General features: G+C 50.2%; 8 protein-coding genes across 8 annotated transcripts; 4 read left to right on the forward strand and 4 right to left on the reverse strand.

The window, feature by feature from the left end:
- Positions 1–1083: 1083 nt before the first annotated feature.
- CONPUDRAFT_156962 (acid protease) lies at positions 1084–2170 on the forward strand (the record flags this gene model as incomplete). The annotated part of the gene is made up of 5 exons (XM_007773937.1): positions 1084–1260; positions 1429–1598; positions 1677–1732; positions 1798–1884; positions 1995–2170. 5 exons carry the CDS (start codon positions 1084–1086, stop codon positions 2168–2170), a joined length of 666 nt encoding a protein of 221 aa, XP_007772127.1.
- Positions 2171–8212: 6042 nt separating this feature from the next.
- CONPUDRAFT_75576 (uncharacterized protein) lies at positions 8213–9506 on the reverse strand (the record flags this gene model as incomplete). Its single annotated transcript, XM_007773689.1, has 3 exons — positions 8213–9235; positions 9412–9434; positions 9491–9506. The coding sequence occupies 3 exons, from the start codon at positions 9504–9506 to the stop codon at positions 8213–8215; spliced, it is 1062 nt and encodes a 353-aa protein (XP_007771879.1).
- Positions 9507–9939: 433 nt separating this feature from the next.
- CONPUDRAFT_75577 (uncharacterized protein) lies at positions 9940–12946 on the forward strand (the record flags this gene model as incomplete). The annotated part of the gene is made up of 11 exons (XM_007773690.1): positions 9940–10260; positions 10304–10421; positions 10447–11162; positions 11215–11378; positions 11544–11581; positions 11926–11937; positions 11998–12024; positions 12110–12222; positions 12275–12358; positions 12562–12773; positions 12841–12946. The coding sequence occupies 11 exons, from the start codon at positions 9940–9942 to the stop codon at positions 12944–12946; spliced, it is 1911 nt and encodes a 636-aa protein (XP_007771880.1).
- A 424-nt stretch (positions 12947–13370) lies between these two features.
- On the reverse strand, positions 13371–13736 carry CONPUDRAFT_156966 (uncharacterized protein; the record flags this gene model as incomplete). Its single annotated transcript, XM_007773938.1, has 1 exon — positions 13371–13736. One exon carries the CDS (start codon positions 13734–13736, stop codon positions 13371–13373), a length of 366 nt encoding a protein of 121 aa, XP_007772128.1.
- A 1572-nt stretch (positions 13737–15308) lies between these two features.
- Positions 15309–15853, reverse strand: CONPUDRAFT_156967 (uncharacterized protein; the record flags this gene model as incomplete). Its single annotated transcript, XM_007773939.1, has 4 exons — positions 15309–15473; positions 15527–15580; positions 15640–15721; positions 15777–15853. 4 exons carry the CDS (start codon positions 15851–15853, stop codon positions 15309–15311), a joined length of 378 nt encoding a protein of 125 aa, XP_007772129.1.
- A 461-nt stretch (positions 15854–16314) lies between these two features.
- Positions 16315–17822, reverse strand: CONPUDRAFT_75579 (uncharacterized protein; the record flags this gene model as incomplete). Its single annotated transcript, XM_007773691.1, has 9 exons — positions 16315–16409; positions 16459–16567; positions 16634–16691; positions 16769–16830; positions 16900–16939; positions 16997–17090; positions 17152–17194; positions 17500–17550; positions 17601–17822. 9 exons carry the CDS (start codon positions 17820–17822, stop codon positions 16315–16317), a joined length of 774 nt encoding a protein of 257 aa, XP_007771881.1.
- A 745-nt stretch (positions 17823–18567) lies between these two features.
- CONPUDRAFT_92160 (uncharacterized protein) lies at positions 18568–19702 on the forward strand (the record flags this gene model as incomplete). The annotated part of the gene is made up of 2 exons (XM_007773940.1): positions 18568–18857; positions 18913–19702. The coding sequence occupies 2 exons, from the start codon at positions 18568–18570 to the stop codon at positions 19700–19702; spliced, it is 1080 nt and encodes a 359-aa protein (XP_007772130.1).
- A 384-nt stretch (positions 19703–20086) lies between these two features.
- Positions 20087–21844, forward strand: CONPUDRAFT_61693 (kinase-like protein; the record flags this gene model as incomplete). The annotated part of the gene is made up of 9 exons (XM_007773586.1): positions 20087–20288; positions 20357–20445; positions 20496–20604; positions 20659–21006; positions 21059–21124; positions 21176–21225; positions 21280–21414; positions 21466–21694; positions 21753–21844. Coding segments are annotated over 9 exons (1320 nt in total), but the record flags the coding sequence as incomplete, so codon positions are not given.
- Between the last annotated feature and the right edge of the window lie 3940 nt (positions 21845–25784).

The following is a 25784-nucleotide window of genomic DNA, read 5'->3' on the forward strand; positions in this document are numbered from 1 at the left end:
GTCGGCCTTCTCCGAGTCTATCTCGTAAAGTTCAAGCGTTCAAGCGTCAACAGCACCTTTTCTGACGCGTCCCAATCCCTCCCTCCTCAAAAACAAAGAGATCTTGAACGTCCGTGAACTTCCCTTACCCCTACCTTGGCGCTTCGCATGGCTACTACCGCCCTTACGCCCTTCTCCGGCATCCACTGACACCCACCAATCCCGGGCCGTTGCTCCGGGATACACTGCCGAATTAACATCCAGCTGCACTAATAACTTCGCTCATCATTGCAGCTCTTGTTGTCGTTACAAATATTCCCTATGAGCGACTCCACTATACTAGTACTGTTACAGATATCTGCTCACGGATGTGTCTGTTGTACGGCCACTCAACCAGTCACCGAACAAGCGGTTCCCATCGGCGCGGGCTATCCGCGCTAACTTTGGCGCCCGCGCAGCGAATAGCACTCATGCACCTCGGTGCGTTGTATCCGGCCCAATTGCGCGCCCATGCACACGCGGGAGACTTGCGCACTGCCGCGCCTTGCTGATCCATCCTCTATAAAGATCGCAGGGTGTCTTCCCGGACCGTCCTTCTCGCTCTTACCCTCCTCCCTCTCCCTTTTCCCTAGCTTTGACGAGTCCTTCCGGTCATGAGACTGACTCTGCTTGGTTCTTCTCTGTATGCCTCTTGGCTGTTGTTTCCAGTTGTACATGCCGCCTAGGTGGACACGAGACAGCCGATATCGCTCATGAAACGGAGACCCTCCGCAAGCACTGGGCGCTAGATCAGCTGTGCAGGTGGGTCGATGGAGGAAGAGGGCAGAGGGCAGCATAAGGTATGTACCTCTCTATACCACCAATGCATATAGCGTCTCACATGGAATGAAGGCTGGGTAACGCGGAGATGGACACGTCGTATGTGCCTCGTTGCTTCCCATCGTCGCGTCTTAACACAGGATCAGGTATTACGACGTCGTTTCTGTCGGGACACCGGCGCAAGAATTCAACGTCGTCATTGACAAGGGGTCTTCGCGAGTACCACCCACCCATTCCTCTTAACACTGTTCATCCTTGCTCATTGATCCCCCTTGATTATATTTCATGCAACGACCTCTGGGTGCCCAGCTCGAGCTGCACCAACTGCAACTCGGGAGGTTCGACCTACGACGTATCTGCGTCCTCGATTCACTCGAGGATACATACGGCAGCGGCGCGTTCGAGGGCACGCTCGTGCAGGACACTGTCAAGATGGGCGGCTTCACCGTTTCAAGCCAGCAGGTTGGTACGTGTCCACCACCTCCCCCCACACCAGCTCCCACACCATGTTCGCGTTTGCGCTGAGAATAATTGGAGGGCCTCGGCCGTCGATGCGCGCCTGTCGATCATCTTTTACTTCCTCGTTACACTGATGCTGATGGTTCCCTACGCTATCCATACATCACCCAGGCGCGATCACGTATCAGAACGAAACCGACGGCGAAACTGTTCTCTACGGAAGCGCAAGGGCTAATGGGCTCCGCGTGGAAAACGCTCGCGCAGGCCGGCACTCCGTTCTGGCTCGATCTTGTCGAGACGGGCCAGTGGGATGAGCCCCTGATGGCGCTGCAGCTCACGCGGTAAGCTTAGGAAGCAGGCGCTCGGAGGCGATGCGTGTAGCCTGTCAATGGGCGGATTGCTGATCGCCGGGTGGGTAGGTTTGGTAACCACACGAGCGCAAGCGACACGGAGCCTGGAGGATCGTTTACGATGGGTGCGTTTGCCGGGCTATGTATTCTTCTTGACGTTCGTCGTCGTGCTCACGTATTCGGGTGCTAGGCTACACCAATTCCAGCCTCTTCACAGGCTCGATCGAGTACCACAATCTCACCGAAACACCGACCTGGTGGGTCATCAACATCTCTGGTACGTTCACCCTCTGCCTTCATACCACACGCAACTTCCATAAACTAGTCGTATATGCCAGGATATCACCGTCCAAGGCAACTCCATCACGCCACTGACGGGCTCCTCAGCGGAAGCGATGATCGACTCCGGCACAACGCTCATCTACGGCCCCGCGTCCACCGTCGAGGAGGTATACTCGATAATCAGCTACCGTTCCGGCCTCAGCAAACGCAGCAAACGTTTGCGCAACCCCGCTAACACTCAAAATGTAGCTAGGTTGGGTCATGTTTCATTTTCGCAGTAGAACCTTTTTTATATTCTCGTTCAGCATGCCGCGTTAATAACATCGCATTCCTCTCGTATGAAGTGTCGCCCTTTTCCTCTGCATACAGTTCAGGCCTATCATGACTTCAAATATGTTAGGTAATAGAAGTAAAAACAAACTGAGGACGTACCCTGTCTAGAGACCTAACCACAATACAGTCTCGGTCAATGCCAGGTGGTGCATATACAAAAGACGCAAATTGTGAGACTACATCATCCAATCTCACCACAAACTCCTGGGATTCCTTCTCGTTGTAGCATAGCCAAGCGTTCAGATGTTCGAAACCACGATAGGGATCGTGAGTGGTGTGTGCAGCGGTAAGGCTCTGAAACTTTCCTATGACCAAGAAAGGTTCAGTCTTGCTGACTGAGTTTTCGACACGAGTGTGATAAAATATGGAGTGAATCTGGCCAGCATGGTAATGTAATTTGGGCGACGCGCAGGAAGATCGGAATAAAACATAGGAGTTGCCGGCAGAATGCGCATTGCGGTCGCGAGCTGCGGATAAAGTGACGTTCAGAGTCTTCGCCTTTAATATTGGCACCAGTGCAACGTCGCGATCCAGGAGTATACTTCCGTCTCCACGCTCCCTAGTGTGCCAAGCGCGAAATTTATGACCGGATTGCTGGTTGACCAGCGTAAGAAGAGTGGAATAGCATTTTTCATCTAGCTGTGTCAGCCGTCCTGGTGTTTTGGTAACGTCGGCCTGTGCTGGATCTTCACATCGGTCCCCGAGGATGGATCTATCAAGCGGTCGCGTCGAAATGGAGGAGAATGCTGCGAGGAGCTGGTCACGGCAACGAACAAAGTATTTGCCCTCGGGGAATGACATGTTCGCAATCATAGCACGTAAATTTGAGGCCATACTGAAGTGGGTTGAGAACGTGAGTTCTATTTCATCTGCAGGAGGCTAAGTCCGAGGTTGCCTTTATTCATTGAGGAGCGCTTACCTGGTTTATTGTTCACGTTGATGTCCCTGAGGACTCCGTTGTATCTTTCGAAGGGAAACGACCACCAAGCGTGAACAGGGCCAAAAAGTTCTAAGCACTCGTCAAGATGAAGCGAGAGGTGGTGATTGGGAACAAGAGAATGATCGGAGAAGATGTCTCGAAGGCCGCGTAAGTAGCGTGTCATATGAATCCTGTAGAGTTCAATACGCTCCGGCGAGGTAGTACGACGAGTGGCCAAGTCAACGGCAATGACGAGATCAATGAAGTTTCGGAGAAGCTTTCCGTCACGTTCGTGTGCATCAGCCCCCCATATCCGGACCAAGGTTATCACCAGCGATACGAGACACACAGACCGCCATTGGTCAGCTTTGAGCTTTCCGTGACTGAGATTACCAAAGTCAGGTGGAGGCCGCGACAGCCAAGTAGGATGGCTTGTATGGCGCATATCTTCCTGAACCAACTGAAGAACCTCTTTCGAAAGCACCTTGTATTTTGATATATCCGCGTTTGTGTCAGATCCGACCAAGACAAAGTCCTGAGTCGGCTCTTCCATAACATCGGGCAAGATAATTTCGGCCTGCGGGTATTTTCGACGCTGAAATAAAGGTTTAATTAGCTGATTGCGATCCAATATGACTGTAACCTCACCCAGTCAAGTAGGGCGGAAATGTACGCCATCTTTGTGATTGTGGAACCCGGTACATTCACTCCGTTCAAGGCTGCGATGGCAGTGATGTAACCTTTGCGGATGTTGCTGAGCTTGTTCTTCGACAAGGCGATTATCCCAGATTTGACCTTCTTCAGCTCGTCGCCCTGCTGTTTGGGGGTATGTGGCTGAATCTTGCTTCGGCCCGCTTCGCCTGACTTGATGTCTATGCCCCACACGTTTCGACAGTGATGCTGCAGCTCGCCCAAAAATAAGTTATGCATCGCATCAATGACGGTGAATTTTGTGACTTCCCAATAGGGCAAGCGCAGGAGTTCAGACCACCGCACATAGCGTCTACTGAACATAGTCTCTTGGTCTTTCCGACTGCGCGCGTTCCTCCATGTCTCAGCGTCTTGCCGATGTTGAGCTTCAGTACGCCGTGGCCAAGACCCTTTGGCAAGATTGCTGATGTCTTTCCTAGATAACCGACAAAACGAGCAAAACATGTCAGCCGCGTAACTTGCAAATCCAGCAGTTTTCCTAGCGGCGGGAAGATCGCATATCAGGGGACCAAGTGCCACCCGGATGAGCACATTGAAGGATGCATAAGTTCGGTCGAGTATAATTCCGTTTTTATACAGTGCCAGTAACTCGTCGACGAGTGGACGCAGCAGATGATTGATTTGATCGAGAGACGGTTCTCGGGGGCCAGGGAGTACACCCACCAGGTAGACATTTTCAAGTTTGTAGCGAAGATGGGGGGGTAGATTTAGACAAACCATATACACGGCCCCCGTTGAATGATGCTTCCCGGCCTGTTTGTTCCCGTAGGGATTAAACCAGTCGACGAACAGACTAAAGACGAGATGAACAGAGCCTTCGGGAGCGTGCGTGAAGAGGGATTGGTCGGCAGACCTAAGGTTTCTTAAAGCGTTCGCATCCCATATATCCCTCCAGATGCCATCAGATGATGGAGCAGAACTAAGAGATTCCTCGATCCCGGGCCTGGAAAACAAGCGAGCTAACCAGGAGGACATGGGCTGATAGGCGAATGTTTTTATTGGCTTATGGTGAAGTCGCTCCCCTCCCAGAGTAAGATTGACGAGAGACGTGTGGCAGATATGGTCATCAACGTCTTTATTCAAGCAGGTGAGGGACTGGAGCGGGAGTGGTTGGAGTGCAAAACACTTGGGGCAGCAAGCATATTTGGTCTGATCCGATTTGAGATCGAATCTAGATAGAGCAGTCCGCAAATCTAGAGGAAAATCGTCTAGGAAATCTTCTTCAGCCCGTGTGAGAGGTCCTCCAGTCTGTGTCTGCCTCTTGAACCAAAAGACCGAAACGATGAGGACTCTAATTGCTGATAGGACGAAGTTTATGTCGGCGCGCGAAACTCCTCCCAAGATATGGAGAACGACGACGAGGAATGCACCGAAGAATAGTGCAGAGTTTTTGAGGTAGGGGTTACGATCAAAGTACCGAGCTAAATTCGACTGGTTAAGTCTTTTTACCTTGTATCTTTAATGGAATAATAACAGCGTACCGGTTGATATAAAGCGTGGACCTGAATGAGTTCTTATTCTTCGTGCAAGTCTATCCTCAACCTGGTGGGTCAAAAACTGACTCTGTTTAAGGTCCTCGAGGTCGTCCAGCTCGCGAAGAACCCGCTGTACGAGAGCGTGACGTCTACCCTGGACGTCGGCGTTTCGCCCGATATCAAGATCGTCTAGCTTGGTCAGCATATCTCTCAGCCAAGCTTCATGAACAATGAAATTGTTATTTGATTCATCTGACGAGAGAACGGGATGATCGGGATGATCTTGGCTGAAGACAAGGTTCAGACAGCTGCTGTTGAAAGCGCGTCCTGTATGGTCTAATTCGGAATTAATCATTCCAATCAGCTTGATAGTACGCTATGCAAAGTTTAGAATACGAAGATCGCTCGATTAATGAATAGCATTTACTCGTGTAAGTTCAGGGTCATCCTCGGTGATATCATTGAAGGATGCTGAGTGGGTTTCCAATGATTCGTGGATCTTAACAGAAATCAGTGCGTATACGTATGAGATATAGAAAACCCCCCACCACGGATTGCTCGATATCATGAGAATGGTCTTTAGGGTGCACGAGCGGTTCTTCATCATCGTCCTCGTCAAGATCACTCAACCGCACCGGCAGTCCTTGATCGCCTTCTCTGTGGGGTTCTTTCCACAAAGCCGATGCGAGCAGGGCTGCCTCGGTTCTTCGAGCTTGAGATTTTGCTGATTCGCTAGGAGCAGCACTTTTGGAAAGCCCCGCACTCTGCATTTGCGTATCGAGGTCATGGCGACGAAGCGTCATTAGGGGAACCCAATCGCCAAACACCGCGTTAGCGTCATTGTCGAGTACGGGCTCTCCTGTTTTGCACGTAGAGCAGCAACAAAGAAAGAGTTTGTCTCTGCGGGCTGGCCCACCAGCGGCAGGCATTGTCAGCCTAGGCGATTCGACGATCGATACGGAGAGAGGACAAGAATTCGAAAGAAAAAAAGATGAGATTTATGATCCAGCCAGTACAAATGGTGAACTGATAGAATGTTCATAATCTTGCCTAATATGGCCGCCTTAAATTAATGACGATGTAGCTTCCAACGTCGACAAGCTCGTCTCGCGTGACTTCTTGAACAACACCATTGCCGATGTCCTCCACCTTAGCCGCCTCAAGTTCAAGCATACCCGTGGCAACCATGGGGTGTTCATCGATGTCTTCTCTGTGACCAAGTCGTGCTACTCGCTTGGGGCCCTCGAGGATCGCAAGCTCAGTCCCTCGGTCTTCTACTCGACGACGTCAAGACATAGGAGAAATCCCAAAAATGCTCGTCAAGGTACGCGAGGTCGACTCCCAGTACTACATACAGTCCGTTAAGCAGCTCTTATACAACGCCCCCCAAATCTAGCTCTCCCCCAGTGTCAGCAACTTTGCCCGTCCATGCTCGTCAGGTGTCTCAGCAAGGGCGGTGAGATCCGGGGGCGTGCCAGCTTGGTCATCGGCTACGTCAAACAGCATGCTTTATACTTCGACTTTGCCATACAGGTCAGGATAGAACGCCGTGAAAGGTCGGTTCAATCCAACATCACCCTCGCTCGACAACGATTGAAGGATCTGCCAATTTACGACTTTTGATTTTCCGGTTCGCCAGGCGAAAGCCCCATTTGACGACCTTGAAATCAACGTTGTCCTGACCCCCTCAGATAATCGAATTTCGGGTCTTCGGGACATTCCTCGCCTTCCCATCGAGCATTCTCAAGGACATGCGCAGCCTCCTGCAGCCTTCTGATGTCCCCCAGACCGTGTATCTCGCAGGAAGCACAACCGTACTCCGGCTTTTCTCTGCTGCTATCGGGTGACATGGATATCAACATCTACCGTCGAGCCTCGGGAGATCGCAGACATAGTTGAAGCCGCGCAAAAGTACGACACACCGTCTGTAACTGATTACATCTGCCAAATCGTTTTGTCTCCCCATAATTTCGAGCACAAGTCCTTTGCAGCCTTGGCCTTGTGCGACCGCTTCCAAAGGTTCAAGGAAGCGATGAAAGTAACTTTGCATACGCTCAAGCTGGCCTTTCCTACTAGATGGCGCGCCTGACCGGGGCTCTACGAGTCCAACGCTATACCCGGAGCTCTCTTTATCCAGCTCACCGACTATCACTCTTGCTGAGAAAGTGAGACACAGCCGGCAAAGAACTACGCTGGAATATCTCCTTCCACACAAAACGCCCGCGTCAACGGTGTGAGCGAGTCGGCATGCCGCGGACCGGTTACAACCTACCTTGCACAGAACTCGGACATCATTTCAAGGTAGTCATTCATGAAATCGCGCCCACGAGTTTTGTGGCAGGTGCTAAGTACTCCTCGAGCCTTTCGTACGTCTCACCCTTCATGACACTCCTTTGGCTTCACTTTTTCCCTTTAGGTACCGGTACCAAGCAGACCTTTATCTTAAATTGAATTTAAAGGAATACGTTAGAAATTTTCGTTTCGCTGAATCAGCTTCAAAACTGGAGGTTTCGATAGCCACGCTCCAGGGTCCCTAGTGAGTATATAGATTGACACTGTCGGCGAACGTGATCTAACCTTTCATATATACTACCATTGTCCTCTTACCAATTGCAATAGTTACATTGTCATGATGATCAAAAAGAACCACGGGTCTTGTTGAAAGCAAGACATGTCGACGTGCGACATGGCGCAGAGTTTTCTCTTCAAGGCAGGACTCGGTGCTGGTGGGAGGCGAAGGGAGTGGGACTAGTAGGAAGCGGAGAAACATCGATAGGCCTCGTTTAAAAAAGCATGTATTGCGTATCCAAATGGCTATACATTTAGCTTGCTTATAAATTGATGGATAATCCAAGACGAGGAGCAAACAATGCATGTTCGTACGGCTAAGCTTCTTCACCATGCACGCGAACACGATACAGGCAAGTTTCCCCCCCGCCATAATTATCTAATATATCTACTACTATGGTCTCAAAAGCGACGTCCAGTAATGTAAAATCGTCTATAACAGAGAAGGATTGTATCAAATCATCGGAATGTATGTCATACTCAAACAAAACCAAGGGAACAAAAAACTGGCTTGCCGAAATTAGCGGAGAAGGCTTGGTTTGGAGGCGGTTGGTTAACGAAAGAGGGTACTTGATGGAGGCTTCCCGGATTCGATGAGCAGCAGACTCGTCGTCTACCATCCCCCATATCAATAGCTGACGGGGTGCGAGTCTCATATCTGAAACCTGAGGTGGCACATGCTCGAGTGTGATATGGGAGACCCTGATCCGTCGCGCGAGGGTGATCCCAAGTTGCCCGGAGGTCGCTTCCAAAAGCCAACAGGAACCAAGGCCGTTGTCTGCATCGATGGCAACCTCGGGGGAAGGTGTAGGCTGCGAGCTCGATAGAAGGGGGATATGCCAGACGCTGGTTCTAACAGGTTGGCTGGTAAGATCATAGTTAATCCTACCACCATGGGATTCCAACGCGTAATCCTTTCGGCCTAGATAGGCAAGGGAATGCTGGTCCAATGCTTGACGAACGTATCTGTCCACAGAGCTAGTGGAGATGCAATGCGCTTCCAGGTAAGAAAGTCGCAATTCCAGGTTCTCCAATGCATCCTCCAGGGCGTCAAACCGAGGAGCGAAATTGAACATGCGAGAGGCGAAGGAGTCTGACAAGCCGCCTAATACCAGGGACGAGTAGTGAAGAGAGTAGCTCGGGATAAAGAACCATGGAGCAAGCACGACTGTCAAGAGCGCGATGAAGGCAGGTGCACGTCTGAAGGAAATCTGACGGTTTGTGCTCGGAGTAAATAGACGTGTAATTTCTTCATCTTCCAACTCGTTTGATAGCTTCTCCGCTTTCTTTCTGTTATGGCTCGCTCTTGCAAGAGCGGTAAAGCTGTCATCCTTCAGCATCTGTTCATACTGTCAGAGAATCGCCCAGAAAAGGGAGAAAATAGAGCCGTACATCGGTACTATGACCTTGAGGATCGACTCCCTTCTTTTGAGAGGATACCATATAGCTGAGCGACTACTGCAGAGTATCAGCCGTCTATCTAATCACAGGTCAGTATAAAAATATGAGAGCTTACCTTGAGTAGCTGATGAGGTGGCTCTGGCGGAATGGGTCAGGAGAAAGCGGATGCGAAAAGGATGGCAGTCAGGCCTGACCAGGCAGTGCTGGCATCACGCTCCGGATGATGATCCCACGTGGCTACCTGGGCTGCCTTATAATCAGCTACGCCTATGCTACAAGCAAGCCGAACAGAGCGCCTAGGTCTCAGATCTCAGCGCTGTGCGCCAGCTCTCAGTAACTAAACTTTTGAGCGTTCAGCGCTCGACATTAACAACGAACAGGCCCACGGATGAAAGGGATTCAGAGTTCATGATCAAGTGCTACTCTACAGGTGGATCTGCCGGCCCGAGGCTGCCCGGCTGTCCCCAAATGTTCGTGATCACTTTAAGAAGTTTAATATAGGGTACATTAATATTAGTCATATGAAGACATCGCGGCTGCGGTAGGTATTTATGGCAATATTATGGATCCGTTAAGTAGCTGATTTATGCTATAATTAATTTGTATATCCATGCATATCGAGAGTTGCTGAGCGAACACCATCATGGCCGACTCTATCACTCCTCACTCTGAGGATGGTAGCGAAATTTCAAACACCTGCCTTCAGCAGCGTTCAGGCGCGAAGATTACGGATGGACCTCCTCAGGAAAGTCCATTGACTGCTTCCTTCGCTCTCGCACCTATTCCTGTCACAGTCGAAGACGGCTACTGCACCCCTTTCTTTCGGGCTACGCCTTCGAACGCGCGTGAGCGCCTGGATACTGCCGAGCTTAAGATGGAGAAACTAGAAGATGTGATAAAAGAATGCGAAGACAGAACTACCGCTCAAACCTCAGCGATTCAGAAAGTCCTGTCGCAACTTGGGGTAAGCTTCTTCGGACATAGTCCACACTTTACTGACCTAATAGCCACTTCAGAATGACAATGCAGCCACAATTACTATGCAAGAATCCCACATCTTGACTCTTCAAGAAAGACTGGACGCTCTTCAAAGTGCTTTTGAGAAAAACTTAGACAATCATTCAGGTAGCGCTCTCACTTTAGTTAATAGATGTCAAACTCATCACAGAAATTTGCGAAGCCACAGCGCTAAAACTTGAAGATATAATAAAAGCTGAAATAGCTTCGTCAATTGAAGTGCAAGACAAGCGTCTCGAGGCTAAGGATGCTCATATCACGAAAATAGAGACAGGACTATCGGAATTAAGGAAAGCCCAGCTGGACCTTCGTGACAGCAAGGAGACGCTTTCTGATGACATGTCCTTCATGCACAAGGAACTCGCTCGCATACGTGATCAAACCGCCCACCTCTCGGATTTGATGGACAGGCAGGTTGCCGACTTCCATGCAGAGCTAGACGGTTTGAACGAGCAGATATCGGAGTTGCGCAATCTACTGTGTGTTGAAGATCTTGCGCAAGTAAGTCTTCGTGCCGAGCTGGCAAGGCAAAATTTGGTGACACCTATGGACGGCCAATTGCAATCTTTGCATACCGACAACAACCATCTCTCAATCGAGGCACTTTCTGGACGTGGCCCTCTATGGGACGTCGAGAGTCCTGAATTACCTGTTTCATGCACGCATACAAACCCCAATGAAAGTGTGCGCACTTGCGAAAGCTCGCTGGCATCGTCCCCACAGTCAACGTATAGCGCATTCGTGAAGTTCTACTCGGTGTTCTCCCTTTTCAACGACGTTTCCGTGACTACCACATCGCGCATCAAACAGAGCATTTCGCAGGTGCTGCAGGCGGACGTTCTTAAAATAGTGAGTTTCATTCATTCCGTAGATGTATCTTACAATCCTTGACCTGTTTTAGAGCAGCTTGTCGAAGTATATCTTCATCTTCAAGTGGCGCTCTTCGTTAGCGTCCTTTTCCGAATCAGCAATCCGTCCATCGTTGGCGCAGATTATGTGGGCAGCTTTTGGCCTTATCCTTTTCCTTGGCGCCCTCAGCACCCAAGGGGTCTTCGTTCACCAGAGGTCCCTCACCCAGACGAGGACTTGGAGTAGCTATTACACGCATAATCAGGGCCGCGGCTTCTCCAAACCGCACTTTTGAGGGTCACTAGAGACTGCTTACTTTGTTACGTTCCGCCATGTTGTAAATCACTTGCGCTGAAGCTAAGATATGTTGTCGGTGTGCAGCATTCCAGAGTTCTTATTTTGTGATATATATCACGGAGGTTTATCTCCTGGAATTCAAAGACGTCGTCCCTTATTTTGCGATTTAATGCGCAACTAAAGCATAAAGCAAAAGCAGTACTATCTCTGCCTTGCTGAGCACGTGACTTTGTATTCCACGCTCAGCTCCCAAGATTTCAGACCTTCGAGGGGCTTCAAGCTTCAGCGCTCAGCGCTCAGCAAAGGCTTCCGTGCACTCATCGACATAAGCTTCTCATGATCCAACCCACACTGGCACTCGGTTTCAGCTGCATCGTCCCTCGATTTTCGATTCTCCTATATTGAATCACTCTTGGTCCTTCTCCGCTTTGGTGTCCGCCGTGCTTATTGGAGAGCCATTATCTAGGCCATGAAGAAGGTACGATCGTCGCATGGTACTTGCCCTTATGCCGTGTTTGTGATCTCAAAGCTCTTCCAGATCTTGTCCATTATAAGCAGCCCATCGGTAAGCTCCTTTAGTTGTCTCCCATCCTCAGCTGGCATCTCACTTATCGCGTCGTCATTTCTTAGGTGTGGTGTATGTTTCCCAGCTCCCAACGTCATCCTCCCGCCCCTTATTAGGCTTCACTCGCAGAGCCTGAGAAGACGTTTAAGCAGCTGTAATTGGTGGACAAAGCTACGTCGTCGACAAGGGATGACATGGGTAATGGTCCAACCCTGCCCTTCGTCTGCGTTGTAGCTGATGTCTTATGTAGACCGTAGCAGCACTGGTCGCTCATGCCTTTATACGTCTTGTGCTCGGCAGTGCGCCCAGCCAACGTCTTCAGGCCTCGCGGCGGGTATGCATCGCAACGTACCATTTCGTTCCCGCGATGCATGATTTCCGTCTCCCTTGCTTCTCCGCGCCATGGCGATTAAAATCTGACCAGTCCGAGGCACGGCGAACTACATCCCCGCGCTCTCCAATACGTCGTCAAGCCACTCATAGTGTGTCATACTATTACCACTTGAAATGAACTCAACTGACTTATTGGGTATGTAGAGCGCGGAGGACAATGGTAGTAATAAGCGCATGGGCGAGCATTTTGTCTCGCGTGAGGATCTAGACACGACCGTCAAGCTCGGCGTCAGCGAGGACAAGTTCGAGCTTGCGCACAGGAAGATTCCGGCCGCAATTGTTCCACAAGGCGACGGACCTGGGCGAGGTGCCAAAGAAGCTGCCCGACGGCGCCGGATCTGGAGGAGGCGTCTGTTGTGCGTTATTTTCTTAAGCAGTCTCTGTTCGCTTTAAAAGTTTAAGGGTCTGATTATGAATTAGTAGCCAGGTCGAAAATTGCAACGAGGGACCCTATTCGGACGACGAGACGAGCAGCCAGGATAAGGATGACGTAGTAGGGCATGATGCTGGTTACGTAACGCAAGGCTAAAGTAAAGGCTAAAGAGTCAGCAAAGACGGTGAAGGCGGTGAGTGAGGGTGTAGGTCAAGGGTAAGAGGAAGATACAGGAGCGAAGTAGCACTTCTTGATTATAAGCTCATGTTAAGTGTGCTCTTTGACATTAAGCAGCACTCTTATGTGTCTTTTAATCGCGTCCTCTGTTAAGCACGAACTTGACACCATTGTATGTAACTTTCTTTGTTAATTCACGCAGTCATCCATCCCTAATAGAGCGTTTGCTCCTAAGGTCATCGTCCTTGTGTAGAGGTGCATGCGAAGCGAACATAGATGGGGGAGTTGACGAGGCCAGATATGTCGCTGGATGTTCAATTGAAGGCAAGGAAAGAACATGACTGTATTGCCTAGGGGGCGGGTATGCTATTATGTATCAATTGACAAGAGCGTCGCATACTCGCTATTCATCAGGGAATGGAGTGAGTGGTGCATACTCTTTAATCATAGCCTCGCAAAACTGGACCTCTTCCGTAATTGCCCCAACCAAATCAATAGCACGCTCGAAGGTGAGCTGAAAGTCCGATGATAGGGTTCGTCTGAATGGTGAAGGCAGGGACCGTATCTTCTTGATAATCGCCTTACCCGTAACCACCTGAAGCGCCATGTCTCCGTACAATGTATGCAAGGCCTTCGAAGAGTTAGGCTGCGCCCGGGCACGCATTCGATCCTCCTGGAACTTGAAGTTGCTGTCGGGTCCTCTATAACCCATGGTCCAGTGGGCTACAGAAATGCTGATAGCGTGCAGGGAGAGCGTGAAATCTGACATGGAGGTCGAATGCAGGGAAGGTGACCTGGATAAGGGAATCAGACGAAGTCCGCGTTCTTTGAGTTCGCCTCTCGTTGCAAGCTAATAAATGGTTCGATACCTTCGCCGATTCCAACCCTCGTTGTGAGTCATGTCTCTCATGTCTCAAAGAACTGATATCTCTCCGTCGGGTGGGAAAGTCCTGTAATAGGCTTCAGTCGAACATTGTTCACAGTACAGGATATACATTATATGCTTACTGTTTCTATGGGCGCGGGGATATGGTGTAATGAAAGCGGCGGAATCCGGGGTTTCCAATCGCGTAGCGCGGGTCCGAACAAACTAGGACAAATATTGGACTCGGGCCTAACGCCCACCTTTGATTCGATAAGTAGTCACCACTAGATCACGTCTAGTCAACAAACGACCACGAGAAAGAGCGTGCATCACCTACCGAATATCGTTCAGAAGAATGCCGGTCATGAATCTTCGAGTGGAGTAAGCGCAACACTCGTCGCCGGGTCCTTGGAAGGCGCTTTGCTGCTCAAAACGAGCGGGTCAAACTAGATGGCCGATTCATGCTGCAGAGAAACCAAAGGTTCGCAATGTAAAAGTACATGGACATATTACATCGATGTAAAATGACTTTACACTGTACGTTTATATTGTACGATGTGAGCATTCGCGGACATAAGATATGAAACAGAAAAATGCAAAAGAATGGAGCAAAAAGGAATGCTCTCGTGCACCGCGACCGCCTTGTTCACCCATGGCAGCCCTAATAACTCTCTCTGCCCCAGCCCCTCCGCATGGATCATCGCGCCCTCACTCGGCCCGCTCCCGAGCATGCTCCCTAGGTCGAGCGACTGCAACTCCAGTCAAGTCCGGATGAACTTCACCGGGTCCTTGGCAAAGTTCTGCAGGAACGCATGCGTCGTGTGGGAGTTTCGTAGAAATTGGACGAGCACGAAGATTCAATCAGATGTTTGTCAGTTTCTATGGCGCACGCCAAAAGCAAGCGGTGGGCACTTATCTCGTCGTCAAGTTTGGTGAGGTCCTACGTGTTCTCCTTGATCGCCTGGATGGATGCCGCCATCTGATTTTTTAGTGTCATGTCTTCCGTCTGGTGGCGGTACGGTGAGATCAATGGAGTGGATGATGACGGGGTCTGGCTGCAGGAGGTATCGGTTGACCAGCTCCGGGAGATGATATAACATCGTCCCTCTCCGCCAAATATCTCCAACCACGTCAGTCGGGTTCAGCGTGCAATGACTGGAGCGGGCGTACAAATTTTCAGAGCATCGTCTGCTCGTATCCGCCAGCGATCAGTCTTATCCTGTAGACCGTGGATATTGGATATATAGAGTCTGGATAGCGCATAGCCGGCTCTCCTCTTTGATACCAAGGATGTTCCCTATGACGCGAATGAGCGCAAAGTCGCACCATTATCTTTACGACCCACCCTTGAACTATTCAGGGCAGTACGCAAGGTACATGAGCCACCTACATTTTGTGGGCACGTCGCCCGTCCGCCGAATGGTATATACATCAAGGGGAGGCTGAGTGTTCGGCTGCTTGGCTACTATCACACCCTCAGCCACCTCCTTCAGCGAAAGTAGCAAGCGCAGGGCGACGTACTTCCACAATATTCCCGTCCGCATACACGTTCGGGTCGCGGTCCAGCTCTACAATCAGACACTTGATAAACTTCGAGAACTTGCGCGGGTGCACCTTGTCTTGCGGCCGTTGGTCTGGTATCTGCACCATTCCGTGAGTCTTAGAGCCAAACAAGCAGAAAGGTCAGCACACACCTCAAGCAGCCCTTCTACCTTGAGCGCCCACGTTGGGACACTCTTCCCCGTCTCCTGGTTCATCCCGCGAAATCGTCCAGCCGAACCTGCGCTCCATCTAGAGGTCCTGGTACATTTTCGAGTCCTCGGCGAGCTGCGAGCTCGGGCGCCTGCTGCAGCACGTTCGGCAGACATTTGCTTATGAGCTTTCGCTTCCTGTTTCCATCCATCAGTTTTTCCCCGTTCTCCGATGGAACGGTGTCGGACGTACCTGGCATCTTTGACGCCGTCAACAAGACCCGGCTGGCGCATCAGCTGGGTGAAAAGGGCTTGTTCGACGACGAGCATGTGTGAAGAGCTACATGGGGGCTTGAGAGTTGTTCGCGCCGGGGCAAGGCGAAGAACGGGACCAGGGAGGTTGACGGGGAATCCGGAAGAAGCGGGGATTCATTGTTGACCAGGGACTAGCTAAGGGAAAGTGGGGACACGTGATTCACGGCTTCTGCCGTCGCGTCCAGCGGCTTGCTCTCATCGCACTAGTTATGCTCGTTTAATGCTCGTTTTGCTCATTTTAACTACGGAAAGTACTTGCCATTGAATGTTGTTATCTAACCGATATTACACGCTCTGAAATTCCTCAGAACGAATGGATATTGGATGGGCCCTCGTTGACTTGCAGTAGATCGGACTGCGAGATGCACATGAGTAGCGAAACAGGTCACACTACTCTGAGATTCACGTCAACACCCTCCGTGATCCGCTCGTCGACGATCGCCCGCAGCGGCGCTATCCCAGGACCAGGTTTAAAGCTATCCCAGGACCAGGTTAAACCCAGTTGACAAGGATTGGCTTGTCGTCCACAACGTGAACAAGCCGCGCCGAATTCGTATTCGGATAGAAGAACCTGCATAGAATCAGTATTGGCTTTGGATCATTTGCGCGAAGTTACGCACCATTAGGGAGATTGGCAAATGACGACATGAAAATACTTTCCGGGGGATCGTGAGTTTCGTTCGGTATCGCACGAAAGACATGCACAAGATGCACCTCCTTCGAGTGCCGCTAAAGTTACGTAAATATTTTATATTGAGTCAAGGCCTCATCGGCGAGAACAGATCAAACACATACCCTCTCAGTACTCGTGCGGAATTTGATTTGGTCATCACTTCGTGTATCGTCCTCCTGACTTTCGGTGTGTAGTCATAGAGTTTATCCTTCATGCATCATCAGATATAGCTCTATTTTGACGACAAGCACACGCACCGACGGGGAAAATCTGCCAGTGTTCCCACCTTGAGCTCGTCGGTGGTCAAGCGACGAATAAGCTGGAAGGATGATCATCGGGGAACAGCGTTAAAATTCATATCGCGTGAATGGGCACGCAGAGAGGTGACCCTCGGCACATAGTTGGATAATGTTCCATTTTCAGAAGGACTGAGGAGTGAGTAAGTCAAGAGTTTCGAGGAATCATGCATCCCTGGTGTGACTTACTGGATCGCGAAGAGCTCGTCTGCGATGTCCACAGTGATGAGGGTTGACTCTATCTCGGACGCTTCAGCGATTAGATGGATGACAGCAACGTCGCCTGGCAGAACTTAACAGGGTTTATCATTCGTCGAGGTGCCGTGTGGTTGAACACAGCTCACTGTATATCGCCTTTTTAAACGAAAACTCCAAGTGTCGCACATCCTACCAAGTAAAACGCACAGTACGGTTTTCTCCAGGTTCTGTGCAACAGATCCGAAGTAAAAAATAAGCAAAAATCCAGGTAAGAGCTTGCGTTCGAGCCCGAGTTTGAACCCACATGCTGTCTTCCCAGGGCGAAGAGGGGAGAGGGATCTGGCGGAGATGGTCGACGTTGCGCATAGCAAGTCGAGGAAATGGAGGTGTTTATATGGCGGTTGATAGCGCCCTAGGCCTATAGAAGCGGGTTGCAATGTTACTCAAGCGCTGGACACGAACGACCATGCAAAGAGTTAGGGTGGAGAACATACCTTTTGGAATGTTCCAAGGCCCTGCCGCATTATCTCACGTCCTCGCCGTATCTATAGAAGTTTGAGCGCATTGTTGGCGAGCTCGATATGACTTTACTGACGAGCATGATATGGAATCTCGTGATCGCCCCAGGTATAAAGAAGGCAAGGAAGCCCAATACGAAAACAGGGAACTTGGAAGGCGAGAACTGGAGGACACATGCGCGCAGTTTCGCCAAAGGTTTGAATCCACGAGGGTCCATGAGGTAATCAATAAGCCAGCAGAGTAGATAGGGGCTAGTAAGGGGTGGCTTTGTACGAGCGATGAGATCTGAGACTTGCATGCGTGAGTTTCTTGAAGCGTTGGCTTGTGCTTTGGTGATTGTTTGAGTGAGTGGTCTTAAATGGTAGAGCGCAGGTGTATTGTATGAGCGCTTGAGCACGGATATAATTGGCTTTGGATCGGGTTTTCGGTCTCTCCGATTTCTTCGGAGGTGCTAGCTCCTGACCTCCACCCGTATTGGTCAAAGAGATAGGGCTTGACATCAGACCAGCGTAGGAGGGTGGAGGACGTGTAATGCTCTAACGGACTGGGCGGATGAACTCAGCCCATCATGGACCAGGGTCGGGTAAATACCGGCGGTTAGATCCGAAGAACACAAGCGTCGGCATCGGAGTTTATTAATATAGGTGGCTTTGTCGCATGCGCACCCGATCCAGCCCTGGCGTTAATCCAATCTTACATTCAAAGAACGAATTCAACTTCAAGCTTCAAGCTTCAAGCTCAAGCGCTCAAGCTCAAGCTCAAGGCGCGCTGAGCGTTAAGTTACTAATTATTGGCGCGCTGCTCATCTCTAGTATATCTAGCTTGATCCGCTGCTGCTTTCATTTATACTACCTTAAGAAACTGATATCGTGATCCCTTCTAGGCGTACGTGTCACATGAGTTTCAGTCATGGAGCTACATCGGCATTTTCAGATCAAACCCCATGGCACCAAGGATTTTCTAGCGTAGAAAATTTGTTTCCTTTCCTATCTCCTTTACCTTCCGCCTGCATCAAGCCTTACCTTCAGGGAAAAGCACCAGGCATGTCGGAAACGACTATCTCTCATTTCCAAGAAGACACATCGCTGTTTTTTAACGACGGCAATGTGGTGGTTGCTGCAGCCCCTTTGCACGGCGAAGGGGGTCTCCTTTTTTGCGTACACAAATCTATACTTTCCATGCATTCATCCGTCTTCGACGACATGTTCACTCTGCCCGATCTTCCGGCCGACTCTACCGACTCAAGCAATTTGTACAAAGGAAGGCCAATAGTGCGGATGTACGACGAGCCCCAAGATGTCCGTAGCCTTCTTCGATTCTATTATTATGCCTCGTGAGCAGTCCGTCGCTTCAGAGATAACGTGCATTGGCTAATACGAAAGTAACAGAATGTTTCCACTCACTCGCTATGACCCTGAAACTCCAAGCAAAATTGAAGGCATTCTTCGTCTCGCAAAAAAGTACCAAATCGATTCTGTGTGGCTCCGATTAGTCCATCAAGTTGAAGCGGATTGGCCGACTTCACTCCCAGAGTGGGACCAGCTCGAAGGGGAGATAGAGCTTCGCCATTCGCGCCGCATGGAAGAAAACCTGCCGGACGAGCTACCGCACAACGACGATGTTTACCCGGAACCAGGGGCCGCTATTTCCCTTGCCCTCGAATTCTGCCTCTACGACATTTTGCCAGCTGCATTCTATCATCTCTCTCGTACCCGGATATCCTGCGACCGGGCTGCCAAGGCGGATGACCAGGGGGTCTCCGACAACATTGCCGAGGTTCACGAAGACGGTGGCCGGACCGCGAATTGGTCATACCTCACTAGAAACGATTTCAAACGCCTGCTGCTAGGTCGGGAACACATCCAGCGATTTATGGAAAGCAAAGCTTTCCAATTTCAAAATTCCTCTCGCTTTGCCGATTGTGATCTTCGATGCGACAGGCGAGGTATCGAGGCCAAGTTCCAACTGGCGCTTCAATCATCGGACGTCTTGAGTGAGTTGAAGGCATTTATCACTGAAGATTACGCTACCGACGGAGTATGCTCTCCGTGCAGGTCCAGGGCAAAGAGGGACGCACAGACTCTACGCCAGGATTTGTGGGCTAAGCTCCCTCAATTATTTGACCTCCCGATGCACAAAAGCGGCCCGTGGGTTCTGTTTAGACTCGATGAACTCTAGTAGTGGTTAAACTTACGTAATAATATAGTATCCATTAACTACAGAAAAATCTAGAATCAAAAATCAAAAATCAAATAGTAACTTACCACTCGGTAGCTGGTAGACGTACTCAAGATCAGCACATGGTACTTACTTAGGTAGAGCGCACGTAAATAAGAACCCAAGCCTCGTTATAACCGCTCATTATTGCGCCATCGCGCCATCACGCTTAAGCTTGTACTACGATCATCACCCAGTTACCTACCCATCGATCTTCACCTTTAAAAAACACGTCGAAGGTGAGCAGGTCGACTAGCCTGCCTACGAGACGAATAAAATAAAATAACCACCCAGGACTTCATGAGTCAGCGCACGGGCTACGCGCCCGGGTCTGACGTCCTGGCGATGGATACTCAGCAGGAGACCCAGCAAGACCCCGGTCAGCTAGCTCATGCTGACCCACAGGGCACTGAACGACGTGTGTGGGGGGTCCTCCAGCCATGCTCTCCAGCGCTCAAGAGTATCGAGTTCTGCACGGAGCAGAAGGCCATCACTATTGGCCGAAACCCGGAGAAAAACGTGGTCGTCCTCCCGGGCCTTAGAGTTAGTTAGTATCGTGGTTTTCCTCTGATCCCTTTTCGGCTTAATATTTTCGAGTGCTAATAAAATAACAAGGCAATGAACACTGTGAAATTCGTTGGGATAGTAGACTGGACGAGAAGTCGCACATTACTGTGTATGACACCTCGAACAACGGCACCTGGGTAGGTTAGCTCTCACTTCAATATGACCATTCTAAAATACGTCTATATAGATCAACGGATTCAGCATTGGGAAAGGTAGGTCCCGTATATTGAAAGATGGGAACGAGATCGCATTTGGTCACTCCGTCGCCCAACCCGAACGCCCCTTGGAAGATTACCGTGCGCCATTCATAACTCCAAGCTTATCTTCCTCTCTCACGCACACCTTTTCAGGCTTCATCTACCGCCACATGGCCTACCGCCACATGGCCTCGGGTCCGCCCAAAGTTGGTTTACACGCGTTTTACGACATCGGTCACGAGATTGGCAAAGGCTCCTTTGCGACCGTCGTGAGAGGGCTCTCACTCCAGACAGGGAAGTGGTATGCCGTCAAGATCATCAACCTCCAGACGCTCAAGCGGACTCAACCGGGCTCCGGAAGTAGCGGAAGCTCCGGCGCGCGAGAAAATAATAAGATGACCGTTGCATTCGCAAGGGAGGTATCCATCCTCCAGAAACTTCAACATAAGAATATCTGCCTGCTGAAGGAAGTGTTCTTCGAAGAGTCTACCATTAGCAAGTGTTCAATATGGTAGTCATTTCATCTCATGGGTCGCTTATTCTTATTCAATAGGTCTGGTACTCGAGTTGGTGGAAGGAGGGGACTTATTGGATTACATTTGTCTCCATACTTATATAAGTGCGTAATGAGACAACCATGCCTTTATTTCTTCTTCTCATTTCCGCGTAGATGAACCACTGGCGTGCCACATCACATACCAAATCGCGGACGCCTTGACCGTGCGTGGCTCCCCTATTCTTCTTGCCTATATCTCTGACGTCACATTGATACAGTACGTTCATGCTCTCGGCATCGTTCATCGTGATCTGAAGCCTGAAAACGTACTCCTTACTACTGAGAGCCCCCCCAACGTTAAGGTCGCCGACTTTGGTCTTGCCAGGATAGTCGATAGCGAGACGTATATGCAGGTCCGTTGACGACTGCTCCGCTTCCTTCTTTTTAAATGGATGTCACTATAGACAATGTGCGGTACGCCTTCGTACCTCGCGCCGGACGTGGTGACCCAGAAGAACTCGGAGGGGTACAACCACCTTATCGACGCTTGGAGTGTGGGGGTCATTGTTTTCACGATGCTCACAGGGCAAACACCTTTCATTGAGGACAAGACAATAAATGACATCAAGATCCGCATCGCGGAACGTAAAGTTGATTGGGGGATTCTCCGGGATGCACACCCTAGCCAGGACGGTGAGCACTCATGGATCTCTACATGTACGCATTTTCTTACATGGGACTTCCTTGTTAGCCCAGGATTTCATTCAGAGCTTACTACAGTACCTTCCCGAGAACCGCATGCCCATCGCTATGGCCCAAGAGCACCCTTGGCTCGCTACATACCCACGTGCGGAAGAAACCAAAATCTCGCCCTCGGTCACAAGAAACGCGGGTTCCGTCACCTGCAACCCTTCGCAGCTCTACTCTCGCTCAGTCAACGATGTCTCTGCGTTGCTGAAGTGCATCAGCGAAAGCTCGCTCTCAAGCGTCCCGGAGGAAACCGAAGATATCGTCCCAAAAGCGAATGCCGCTTCTCGTATCAGAGTCCCTGGCTCGTTCACGACTGCTGGCGCTGTGCCCACGCTTGTATCTGCTCATGTGCCCGTGCCGGGACCGGGGCCAGTGGACTCAGCAGAGCCAGGGATCAGTGCCTGCGGACATAAACGCAAATCAACCTTTGCTCTTGATGACAATCAGCCGAGCGAGAAGGGTTCAAACCACGAAATGAAGAAGCGTAGAAGTGCGCGTACTGCAAAGTTGACAGCACCGTCTCTTCAACTGAGGTCGCCATCGCCTACAAAAAGGGGGAATAGGGCCACGCCAGGAGGAGTTACGCATGCGAGTGTTGGTGGGGAGGCCACAGACAGGGAGCCAGTGTCTCCCACGAAGATGCCTAGGGGACGGGCAACAAGATCTTCGCGTCGGGGGCGTAGCCGCGCCGCCACCGCTTCCGCGACTACGGCTTCTGCGGGGATCAAGGCTGACGAGATGGACGCAGACGAAGATGAGTTGACCGCGACTGCTGCTCTAAGTTCTTTGTCACTGTGTTAAAATAGCTAATCATATTGGTCTTGACTAACATCGGTATATCACCACGTACCTACTTCACGTACTCAATTGAGCTCACTGCAGTAATCGTCAGCAATGATAATTCCTATTATGAAGTAGTACGTTGAAGCCCGTCCATGATTAATTGACTCGAAGCTATTTCAACGGGCTCCGCTTCCCAACCGCTTCCGTCCTTAAGCTTGATCACGTCGTTGTCGTTTCAGCGGCTGTCTCCACACGCACAGCGTCAATAGGTACCTTAGTACGTGTCTAATCCCATATATATATATATATATTTGCTCAAGCCCTCCGGCCATAAATCGCGCCATTCCGATTTCGGGAATTTTTCTTGCCGTCTCCTAAGGTAGCTAACAACCTTAGCGATGGCTAGGTTTCGCTGCCCCTCTTTGGGTACCGCCTCATTCTACGGTAGCACCTCCGATGTCGCTGAAGACGAGCCTTACAAGCAAGAGCCTGAGACATCTCCCTGCAATGAAGGGACGCTCCTGAATACGGCCAGTATCCATGTCTCTATACCAAGTCCTTGCACACAACTGACCTTCGTTACTATCTCCAGGAATTTCATGGGGACACACTCAGCGTCAAAACAATGCCCCAAAAGGAACATACTCAGGAGTCTTCCCGGAGACTAGATGCCAAGGAGAACGAATACCAGATGATAGGAGCGCACCTCGTGGCTCAGGTAGCTGCCAAAGTTCAAGCACAAAACCAGGCTTATATTTTTGTTGGTAACGTACGCCTGCTTCTCAAACATTGGTTGTCTGTCTTTGATAACAGACTTATTTCGTCCAGTTCTCCCCGGCCACGACAGAAGATGAGCTGAACGAGTTGTTCTCGCGCTATGGTACTGTCACCGACGTCAGCATAATCTGTAATGGCGGCCTACTTGTTCCAAGGGTGAAGGTGGACCCGAGTTATTACAATGGTCACTTAGTTCAGCAACATGCAATGGTTCGATTCTCTAGCTCGATGTACGCAGATAATGCGTTGCAGCTGGATGGAACCTTTTGGGGAACGTCAAAGATAGCGGTCGGTTGCTTCTCGGTTAATACCTTTGCGTGATGATGAACAGTTTTCAGGTCTCTCGCAGTTTCTCTGACTTACCGGAGTTCCACTACAAGGTTTATCAAAACTCCGCAGGAGTTCTTAAGAAATATTATCAATGGATGACAGTTCTCCAGTCTCACTCGTACGTGATATAAAACATATCATCCTTTTAGAGTGACAGGCTTATTCCAAGTCCTTGAAACAGAACTAGCGCTCTTCAGCCTCAGCCGACCTTGATAATTAGCGATGAACACATCAATGATACGAAAACTGACGGCGACCACCGCAAGCATCATGAATCAAAAGCTATCGACGAACACAACCAGGATCGCGAACATGTAGTAACAAAAACTATCGACGAACACGACCAGGATCATGAACATGTAACAGAAACTTTTGACGAACGCAACCAAGATCACGAATTACAACACCAGGCGGAGTTTGATAGCATAGAATACACCATTGAGGGGTATCGCATTCTTGGATCTCTACTCAAGTCGCTCAGCGATCTCCTAGTTAAAGCGTTTGTTTGGTGAATGTCTCAGAAAGAAGAGTGATGGTTTATCAATGGTATTTCAAGTGATCTAGTACGACCTTGCTTTATTCGCATCTTGAGAGACTGTTTACTTCCAAAGGTAGGGTACATTAATTATTTTCAGCTGTCCAAGCGCACCGCTGGTACGTACCATGGCGATCGCGGGATTCGCGGCTCGGGATATATAACCCAACTTACTGGCACGTGACAGCTTGTCCTGCTTTCGCTTGCGCTCAGATACCCCTCGCGCTGCCGCTCGCACCTCTCCCCGCCAGTCCGGTGGAATCAAGTTTCATACTGCATCAAGCGTACCCTTCTAGACGGCAGAATGCGGAACTACACTCGAGGCATCCCTCATTCTCACCCCGCTCAGACGATTCGCGGCGGGCGGCGTCAAAGGCCTTGTTGAACGGGCTCCAAGGGAAACGGGACATAGCTGTCGAGGATACTCTCTGGGCTCGAGCAGAGCAGGCTGAAAGCACGATCAAACGTCATCTGGAGGAGCTGAGCAATCCAAAGGAAGACTCTGGTAGGCATCCCATTATCTCTGAATCGCTCTGAATCGCAATGCATCCATCTTCCGCCAGGTTGCGGCATTCCAGAATAGTCTGCGACACTAGCAAATCAAGGTGCCGGATCAGCTACATATGTTGAGCTGGTGGTTAAAGCACGTCTGGTATGTCGCTCTGGGTTTTCTAACAAGTGTCACCGAAGGCTGACCGCTCCAAATTATTAATGTCCTTGTAGCCACTGACACTGGAACACTATTGAAGGCTGTCAACGTTCTGAATCGCACTGCAGAGCTTGAAGAACACGTTTCTCTGTTGGAGAACCGCGGCAACAATGTTCGGGTGGTACAGAAACTGGCCCAGCAAGTAACCGTCCTCCTACACCGTATAGAACGTTCCCGCTGAGCCCTGACGTATTTACCTTGCCTAGCGCCGCCTTTCTTTTCATAATCCGAAACCGTAGGGTTGGTCCTATCATTCCGAACTTCATAGGCGAAAAGAAAGAAATGAGATCGAGTGTTGGTGCTTTGCTGAAGGTACTCGATCCATCGAAAGTGAGAACAAGTTTTCTGGTCTTCCAATATTGTCAATGTCGAGAAGCTGACAAGTTTACTGTGGGTTTCCAAGGGCGATACTCCAACCACGTCAACGTAAGCGTGTCTTAGCAATGGCGTAATATTTGGTTGGATTTATCTTTGACTGCCCTGTAGGTCCTAGAGGCGACCAAGACCATACGCGATGGCCTTTACGCCCGCGCCGAGCCAGTCTATGGCTTGACTCTGCTGCGGATGCTGCGGATGCCACCCATTCGTTTGGCCTCATCGCCTTGAAGAAGCTCATTACGCGCCTTCCACTTGAGATTCTGGAGGATGAATTGTTTCGTCTGAAAGCAACTGTAAACCCTCAACTCTGCCTACCGAGAAATATCTGACGAGAGGTTCCTCTAGGCTTTGCACGACTGTGCCCCAGTGGTACGGGAGACTGCATCGACAGCCAGCAAAATAGCCCAGATGGTACTATGTGCCGAAAACACACCTACTCGCTCCCCCTGATGGCCTGGGACCCGAGGCTAGGTCCGAATTGATTTCCTCACTTCGTCTTGTCCATCATATATGTACTGACC

The sequence above is a fragment of the Coniophora puteana genome (genome assembly GCF_000271625.1).
Source record: "Coniophora puteana RWD-64-598 SS2 unplaced genomic scaffold CONPUscaffold_11, whole genome shotgun sequence".
In the NCBI taxonomy this organism is placed as follows: Eukaryota; Fungi; Basidiomycota; class Agaricomycetes; order Boletales; family Coniophoraceae; genus Coniophora; species Coniophora puteana.